Raw genomic sequence first — 9,284 nt, forward strand, 5'->3', positions numbered from 1 at the left:
GCAAGTAAGAAAAAGGTGGATGATACGCTCGAAGACGTCAGCCGGAAGGTATGGCTTTATCCTGGCTAGCTGTCTTAGCTGAAAAAAACAGGACTGAACTACTGCACTCACCTGCTTATTCAATTTAAAAGAACCATCAATGTAAACTCCGAGGTTTTTTACATGTGTTTTACAATACGAGGAGAGGGTACCCAACGTGCTGTCGATATGATTGAAATTGCCAAAAATGACAACCTCAGTTTTGTTTTCATTTAGCTGTAAAAAATTTAATGATAACCACTGTTTAACGTCGTCAAGGCAGCGTAATAAGAGCTGCGGTTGATCTGATCCTGATTTTAAAGGTAGATAAATCTGTAGATCATCCGCAAAGCAATGAAATGAAATGCTGTACCGCGAGAAGATGGAGCCCAATGGCAGCAAATAGAGTGCGAAGAGGGCGGGACCCAAAATAGAGCCTTGAGGAACACCGTATTTAAGAGGAGCTAATTTGGAGTTGTGGGGGCCCATATTGACATAAAAGAACCTTTCTGTCAAGTAGGAGCGAAACCACTGAAGGGCAGATCCTTTTAGGCCAGCATGCGATTCTAGCCGTGATAACAGGATGTCGTGGTCAACCGTGTCAAAAGCTGCTGACAAGTCCAACAGTAAAAGGGCAGCAGGGCTGCCAGAATCCATAGTTAAGAGAATATCGTTAAAAATCCTTAAAAGTGCTGTCTCAGTGCTATGTAATGATTTAAAACCAGATTGAAATTTTTCTGAAATCATATTAGAATCGAGGTGTGCCTGCAACTGTAGATAGACCACTTTCTCCAAAACTTTAGATAGAAAAGGAAGCTTTGAGATGGGCCTGTAATTAGACAGAACAGTTGGGTCCAGGTTTTGTTTTTTAAGAAGAGGCTGAACTACAGCTTGTTTAAAGCATAGTGGGACGCAGCCTGTAGTAAGGGACATATTAATCAATTTCAGAATAAAAGGGCCAACAATATTAAAAGTGTTTTTGAGCAGACTCGGGGGAAGAGAATCAGAGGGGCAGTGTGATGATCTTAGGCCACTAACTATCGCGGTCAGGTCCTTAAGGGAGACGGGATCGAACTGCTCTAAGACAGCTGAACACACAGGTGGAGGGCTTTGAACTGAGACAACAGACAACAAAACAAGGGCCCTAATCGATAAGATCTTGTTATTGAAAAATGCTAAAAAATCATCGCACATACTTGATGAAGAAGTAACTCCAGGATTATCACATAAACTAAAAAAGCGATTAAGAATGTTAAAAAGTACCTGAGGCCTATGACCGTTTGCTGATACTAAGTTTGAGACAAATTGTGTTTTTGCAGTTTTTACAGCTTCTTGATAAGCAGAGAGACGAGTCCTTAAAATCTGTAAGGAAACATACAATCTGTCCTTTTTCCATCTCCTTTCAGCGCGTCTATAGTCGCGTCTGAGGGAGCGGGTGTAATCGTTCAACCACGGTTCTGATGAATTCTTAGCGCGCACAGTTCTGAATGGTGCAATAGAGTCCAAGATATAAGTGCAAGTAGAATGAAGAATAGCCGAAAGGTCCTCAACATTTTTACAATTGGAGTTCAATATTCCAGAGTCCATAAAGGCAGCAGAAAAGGCAGGTGCTGTAAGTACATTAAGCGCTCGCTTTTTGCGCAGTGGGGCGTTCGACTTATCCATCGAGCAGTGCAGTGTTAGAGTGAACAACACAGGAAGATGATCGGAAATGCGTAATTCAGATATATCCGTGATGCACACTTCCAACCCGTGGGAAAGCACCAAGTCCAGTGTGTGACCTTTTTCGTGCGTGGGACCAGAAACCCACTGGGTCAAGTTAAAGGAATCAATAATATTTAAAAAGTCCTTGACCAAAAATTTCGAATCACAACAGACATGAATATTAAAATCGCCAAGGATCAAAAAGCTGTCGTATTTAAGAGCGATTCCAGCCATAAAATCAGAAAACTCTTTGATAAAATCCTTATTAAACTTGGGAGGGCGATATATGAGGGCACACAGCAGAGGCGCAGCAGGATTAAGGTGTAACTCAAACAGCTGGAGTTCAAAACTAGAAAATGAGTCATGCTGTAATATTTGATGGCAATGAAATCGAGGATTGAACACAGTGGCTAGGCCTCCTCCCCTGCCAGAGGACCGAGGGAGGCTGAAGAATGAGAAATTGGGAGGAACCAGTTCCGAAAACGCTACAGACTCACCGGGTTGGAGCCATGTTTCCGTCAGAAATAGAAAGTCCAACTGTTGAGACTTTATGAAGTCGTTTAATACAAACGTCTTGTTTGCTAATGATCTTACATTTAGCAAGGCCATTTGGAATGTGTAGATCCTAGCATCGGACGCTCCAGCTCGGTTAAGTGTGCGAAGATTTCTGTGGTCCACACCGCATCCACGGGTCCGAGGCCGCTTAGGAAAATAAAAAGCTGAGGACGGGGGATCAAGTGACGTGGAAGTTCCAGGGACAACAGGTAGGATCCATCTCGAGATGCACTCTGCTGGTCCAGTAGTTCCGCGAGAAGCGCGGAGAACAGCTCGGAGTTTGATGAGTGTACCAGCCCGCTTTCCTCGTTTCCTCGGACGCTTTTTCCAGGACGTTGTGAAGGTGTGTTGACACAAGTAGGCCGGGATACAGGGCTCTGGAAGTGGTGGAGGAGGCCCATAAGCATTTCCTACCACCGATTGTTTAAGAGCGAGGTCATATGAAGCTTTGATTTCAAGGAGTAACTGGCGATTATACACACGCAGAGCGAGAGCATTTTGGGATAGAAAGGAGAAGGATAAGGCTAGCCAAAGCCAAAGCAAAGTTAGCAGGGTTAGCAGACGTGTCGCCGTGCATACTGCTGGCGCCATCTTGCCAATTCAATTGTTCATTAACATATGACATCTACATACACACAAAGAGTACCGTGTGTGTGTGTGTGTGTGTGTGTGTGTGTGTGTGTGTGTGTGTGTGTGTGTGTGGTACTGCTGATCAAAGGGTCCTATAACATGAAAGCACAAAAGCAAACATCCTTGATCAGGAAGAGGGTAGTCTCCCCCTCACCCTAAATGGTTCACCCTAGATAACACGGTGAGGAAGTCCAGCAGTTCATCAAACCAAAAGCACTTAGACTAGAACAGACGTAGCTACGTTAATCCTACCATAAAACAATAAGACAAGGTACGACCTCTCTCATGCTCCCAAAGTGCTCTCTAATGCACACAAAGTTTGCAGACTATCAAGGATCAAAACCTCTACCAATCTACAACTAATTACAAAACTCTAAGCATATATAAGTAGATATTTCTAAGCATAAATGGAAATCAACAATACAAAACCTAACACCTGCTCCATGGTTTTTCACAACATTTTGCACATCACTATTTAATACAGGAAGTAGGTGAACTAAAACAAGTCATCGTTCTTTGTGAGAGGACCATATTAATGAAACAAACCTCAATGACATCATAGGGATCCCTAAAGATGCTCCTGCTGCTTCTCTTCCTCCTCATCCTAAGCTTCCTTCTCCTTGTCCTCGCCTTCCATCCAATTGTAATTCAACCTAATTGTGTTTCTCCCCTCCTCTTCCTCATTTTGTTGGAGCTGTGAACACAATTAATGTGAATCTGGATTAATTTGTGCAAACAAGAAAAATCTACAGCTTTTTGGTCAGAGGTGCTCTTGTGATTTAAGCCGGGTAGAGTAGATTTATCTGTTGATGCTACCTGCTTCAGCTCTGGCTGCTGAGTGATATTTATACCCTGGCTGGATTACAAACTTTAACCATGTGCTGAACTTTGGCCCGGCGTTGATACCTCTTGTTAGTATAACGACCTCTTCTTAGCTTGTATGTATGATGTATGATGGTGGATAAATGAAATCTACAAAAAAATAACTATATTACAAAAGAACATGTCACGGTTATGAAACACTGCTCAAAATCCAGTAAGGCATTCATGCAGAGGAACAAGTACAACGTTCTGGAGTGGCCATCTCAGTCCCCAGACCTGAATATTATTGAAAATCTGTGGTGTGAGTTAAAGAGAGATGTCCATGCTCAGAAGCCATCAAACCTGAATGAACTAGAGATGTTTTGTAAGAGGAATGTTCCAAAACATTCAACCACAATTCAGACTCTCATTGGAACCTACAGGAAGCATTTAGAGGCTGTAATTTCTGCAAAAGGCAGATCTACTAAATATTGATTTCATGTCTTTTATTGTGCTGCCCAAATTTATGCACCTGCCTGATTTTGTTTAAACAATTATTGCACACTTTCTGTAAATCCAAAAAACTTCATTTCACTTCTCAAATATCACTGTGTGTGTCTCTGGCCACTATATCTGTGGGGATGGTGTTCACTCTGTGTTGGAGTGTCCTGATGACATCCAGTTTGTGCTTGAGTGTTTGATAAGTGTATGTGTTGGTTTACTGTACACATCAACTTTTGTCCCCTATTGGTGATGGAAATCTCACAGTTTAGGAAGGCTAACCTGTCATATTTTCCACATTCTCCTTGGTAAACCTGATGTGTTGGTCCACAAAGTTCATGTGATCAGTGAATACCTGAAACAATGACTTGGGTAGGGTTTTCCTGTTAGTGTCACCTGTCTATGAATGATACTTGATCTCAGTTTCCTGAAAATAGTGTCATTTGAATGCTAGCAAAAGGTATGCTCTTCCCAAGCATACTGATAGGGGAGCCTTGTTGTATGTATGTAATGTCCCCGATCTAATAACACCAGGAATGCACAGAGGACACACACAAATTTGGATTCATAGTTATTATTTAGTTAAGACAAGAAAATACACCGCTGTTCAGGATGAAGCAACAGCATGTATGGGAGGAGGTGGATGAGACTCCGCCTCTGACCTTACACAAGTGCTGCGACAAACCAGGAAACAAGCTGTTCCTCTTTCTCAGTAAAGGGAGACACACAGACGATCAGTGAGTAGCTGTAGCTGCACGAGTGAGTGCAACGACAGTGTAAAACTCCAACACTGCTGCTTCAAGCTGCTGACGCTCCACACACTGAATGTGAGTTTGAGCAAAAACACGACTCAAAGGAAGTTTCAGTGAAGGTGGTAGAGGAGGGAGGGGAGCCAGGACTGACTGTACTTCCTGTCTGCTGTTTTCAGCTTCACTCACAGACTCAATGGCTTCCAGATCAGAGGAGGATCTCTGCTGTCCGGTCTGTCGGGAGGTCTTCAGAGATCCTGTTATTCTGCCATGTAGCCACAGCTTCTGTAAAGACTGTCTGAAGAGACGGTGGAGAGAGAGACCAACACACGAGTGTCCAGTTTGTAAGGAAATATCAGTGGATGATCCACCTTTAAACCGAGCTTTAAAGAACCTGTGTGAGTCGTTCTTACAGGAGAGAGATCAGAGAGCTTCAGAGGCTCTCTGCAGTCTGCACTCTGAGAAACTCAGACTCTTCTGTCTGGACCATCAGCAGCCAGTGTGTCTCATCTGCAGAGACTCAGAAAAACACACCAATCACAGATTCAGACCCATCGATGAAGCTGCACAACAATACAAGAAGGAACTTCAGGAAACTCTGGAGCCCTTAAAGAAGAAGTTAAAGGTTTGTGAAGAAGTTCAAGTGAAGTTTGATCAAACAGCAGAACACATTAAGGTCCAGGCCCGACACACAGAGAGGCAGATTAAGGAGCAGTTTAAGAAGCTTCACCAGTTTCTAGCAGAGGAAGAGGAGGCCAGGCTGGCTGCACTGAGGGAGGAAGAGGAGCAGAAGAGTGGGATGATGAAGGAGAAGATGGAGGCTCTGAGCAGAGAGATAGCAGCTCTTTCAGACACAGTCAGAGCCACAGAGGAGGAGCTGAGAGCTGAAGACGTCTCATTCCTGCACAACTTCAAGGCTGCAGTGGAAAGAGTCCAGCGCTGCCCCCTGCTGGATGATCCACAGCTGCCCTCAGGAGCTGTGATAGACCAGGCCAAACACCTGGGCAACCTGACCTTCAACATCTGGAACAACATGAAGGACATGGTCTCCTACACTCCTCTCATTCTGGACCCAAACACTGCTCATCCAAACCTCATCCTGTCTGAAGATCTGACCAGTGTGAGAGGAGGAGAGAGGCAGCAGCTTCCTGATAATCCAGAGAGGATTGATTATTACATTTCTGTCCTGGGCTCTGAGGGCTTTAACTCAGGGACTCACAGCTGGGATGTCGAGGTTGGAAATAATACAAGCTGGATGCTTGGTGTGGTAGAAGAGTCTATTCAGAGGAAGGGAAACAAAGAGTTTGGATTTTGGGGTGTGATTTTCAGTTTAGGTAAATACTCAACACGCTCACCATCAGCTCCTTTCACTGCTCTCTCAGTTCAGAAGAAGCTCCAGAGGATCAGAGTGAATCTGGACTGGAACAGAGGAAAGCTGTCGTTCTCTGATCCTGATACTAACACACACATACACACCTTCACACACACTTTCACTCACAGGATGTTTCCATTCATTCAAACTGGTGATGAAGTGAAGGTGTTGCCGGTGACGCTGACGGTGTCAGTGTCAGCGGCACCGTTAGCAGATCAGGTCAGTTCAGGATGGTTTTTTTTCTAATGTGCTTTCCTGTCAGTGCTGCATGTAGCCAAAACCCCAAATATTTCAAAGATATTCTTTTTGTCCTTTTTAACATTGTGCTCTAAAGTTTCTGTGACTATAGCTTATTCAGTTCAAAATTTTAAGTTTATTCGCAATGCATGACAGCAGTAAGCTACAGCACAAATGGTTGTATAAAATCTGTTTTGGATTGTTTGTTATCTTATATGGGTACATGCTGTATTAATTATTTTTTTGTTCTTTTTGAGTTCCTTGGCCTCCGCTCCAGTCTTTCTGGGTTTGAGTGAAAGAGGAGGTTGAGCTGGTTTACAAGAAGAAGCCAATAAAATGGACTGAACCATGTCTTGCGATCACACAGGGGGGGATGGTGTTCTTCTTAAACACACACACACACACACACACACACACACACACACACACACACACACACACACACACACACACTTTTTTAATAGTTTGGACCTCTGTGTTTTTGGCTTATTGGTCCCTAATAGTGCTGTCCACCTTTTCACATGGAAAATCATTTCACTGTTTCTCACTGAATGACTCCCCAAACTAGATTTGAAATTCTATCAAGTTTCTAATCATTACAAGTGATTCATGTTTCTATTTGATGTGTAAATGGAGATGATTTAGTTTGCTGGGATATGGACTGACATGTGTTGAATGGGAGGAGCAGTTTGTTGTTGTCTTCTTGTCTGTTTATGACAACAATAAATATGTTGTTGAAACAATGATTCATGTTTAACTCCATATATGAAATGTTTCTGATCTTTGAATTCTGTTTGATTAAAGACTTTCTTCATGACACAAATGAGATTTCAGTGTATTAATAGAACTAAATAAGCTCAGAGTTGAAAGGCTGGAGTATTATGTAAAAATTATAAATTGTTCATCAAATTGCCCTGCGACAGACTGGCGACCTGTCCAGGGTGTACCCCGCCTCTCGCCCTATGACAGCTGGGATAGGCTCCAGCGCCCCCCACAACCCTGAAAAGGATAAGCGGAAGCGAATGGATGGATGGATGTTTATAAAATAAATAAAGCTGTGTGTTATTGTTTTAATATATACACGATGCAAATTTGCTCATAAATGGGTTGGCGTTTCATGTTTTCAGAGTCAAGAGCTTCATTCAGTGTTAATGTTTGGATTTGAAATATTGCCGGTAGACATAGAGTGCAGAGGGTTTTTCAGCACGCTTACACATACACCAGTGATGGCTTTTTATAAGTCTCTGGGTCACAGAGTCCAAACAAGATGTCCTGAACTGGGCCTTAGAATCAACTGAAGGATAACATTCGATAGTCAAGGCTACACAGGGTGTGTTTTTGTGTCCATGTTTCTCTTATTTCAGGAAAAGGAACAGGAACTGCCAAAGCAAATTAAATCTTTCTAAACCACAAATATTTCTTCTTAAATATTTGAACACAACAACAGTCAAATAGTGAAAAATAGGAAGTAAGCATGGTGTGACTGGAGTCGTGTGTGTCAAGACTGATTTCAGCAGGAATGGAGAGAGGGGAGAGTAGAGTGAACAGGCATTGTTTAGAAGGGTTCAGCAAATCTGAGCTGGCAGCAATCGCTTCAGAGTGTCAGGTCAGAACACTTGCAACTCTTCAGATGCAAGAGGAAAAAACTGCCAGAGTCCAGGAATAAAGTTGTCATTCTTTATATTTCAAGAATGGGCCCCATGGGTGGGCGAGAGTGTGGGGTGTGAGTGTGTGTGGTTTGGTCTTATGAATGCACACACTGTCGGTTGTGCGGCTGCCGTTTGTCTCTAAACTGAAGCTGCATGTGTGCACATGAGCCAGCTTCAAACTTGGAAGTTTTGTGTCTGGCATCTCTGTCCTGGGCTCTGAGGGCTTTAATTCAGGGACTCAAAGCTGGGATGTTGAGGTTGGAGACAGTATAGTGTGGTTAGTGGGTGTGTTAGCAGAGTCTGTGCAGAGGAAGAGAAACATACAGTCTGGATTTTGGGGAATATTCTTCTATCAAGATACATACTCAGCATGGTCACCATCAGCTAAAACTGATCTCTCAGTAGAGAAGAAGTTCCAGAGGATCAGAGTGAATCTGGACTGGAACAGAGGAAAGCTGTCGTTCTCTGATCCTGATACTAATACACACATACACACTTTCACACACACTTTCACTCACAGGATGTTTCCATATATTCAAACTGCTGTTAAAGTGAAGGTGTGTCCGTTGAAGGTGTCAGTGTCAGTGCAGCAGATGAGTTGAGGATGATGATGTTTCTAATGTTGTTTCCTGTCAGTGAGTTGAAGCTGTTAAACTGCAGCTGTCCTCCTGCTGCCTCGTTGTTCCAAAGCTCTTTGTTTCTCTTTTAGTTCTCACTGTTTCTTTCTGTTTCTGCTGTCCACCTTTTCACATGGAAAATCATTTCACTGTTTCTCACTGAATGACTCCCCAAACTAGATTTGAAATTCTATCAAGTTTCTAATCATTACAAGTAGAGATGGACCGATCCGATATTACGTATCGGTATCGGTCCGATACTGACCTAAATTACTGGATCGGATATCGGAGAAAAATAAAAAATGTAATCCGATCCATTAAATATCACGAAAGCACCTCACAAAACGTGCAACACGCCGTAACTCACCTCAGAACGTTAGCACGTCGGAGCAGTATGCATCACGTGATAGAGCGGCTGTGGCATGCGGGACCTGTCGGTGGTCTGGATAGC

The 9,284-nt window shown here is 43.1% G+C and overlaps 1 protein-coding gene across 2 annotated transcripts; it reads left to right on the forward strand.

The window, feature by feature from the left end:
* The first annotated feature begins 5,154 nt into the window (after positions 1-5,154).
* Positions 5,155-9,000, forward strand: LOC147333836 (zinc-binding protein A33-like). Of its 2 annotated transcripts, none has more exons than XM_086270445.1 (2): positions 5,155-6,495; positions 8,774-9,000. In XM_086270445.1, exons 1-2 carry the CDS (start codon positions 5,155-5,157, stop codon positions 8,816-8,818), a joined length of 1,386 nt encoding a protein of 461 aa, XP_086126571.1. In that variant the 3' UTR covers positions 8,819-9,000. The 2 variants fall into 2 exon arrangements, with proteins under 2 accessions (XP_086126571.1, XP_086126579.1); XM_086270453.1 differs by having other exon boundaries at positions 5,155-6,481; positions 8,769-9,000.
* Positions 9,001-9,284: the final 284 nt, after the last annotated feature.

The sequence above is a fragment of the Aulonocara sp. 'chitande type north' Nkhata Bay genome, linkage group LG3, assembly GCF_057382095.1.
Source record: "Aulonocara sp. 'chitande type north' Nkhata Bay isolate Kocher_YH1m ecotype deep benthic linkage group LG3, A_spYH_male_GT1.1, whole genome shotgun sequence".
In the NCBI taxonomy this organism is placed as follows: domain Eukaryota; kingdom Metazoa; phylum Chordata; class Actinopteri; order Cichliformes; family Cichlidae; genus Aulonocara; species Aulonocara sp. 'chitande type north' Nkhata Bay.

Bases quoted from the DNA above. Each gene is read 5' to 3' on its own strand.
- LOC147333836 (XM_086270445.1), top strand. From the start codon at position 5,155: ATGGCTTCCAGATCAGAGGAGGATCTCTGCTGTCCGGTCTGTCGGGAG. The intron at 6,496-8,773 runs GTGTTGCCGGTG...GTTAAAGTGAAG, and splicing joins AAACTGGTGATGAAGTGAAG to GTGTGTCCGTTGAAGGTGTC.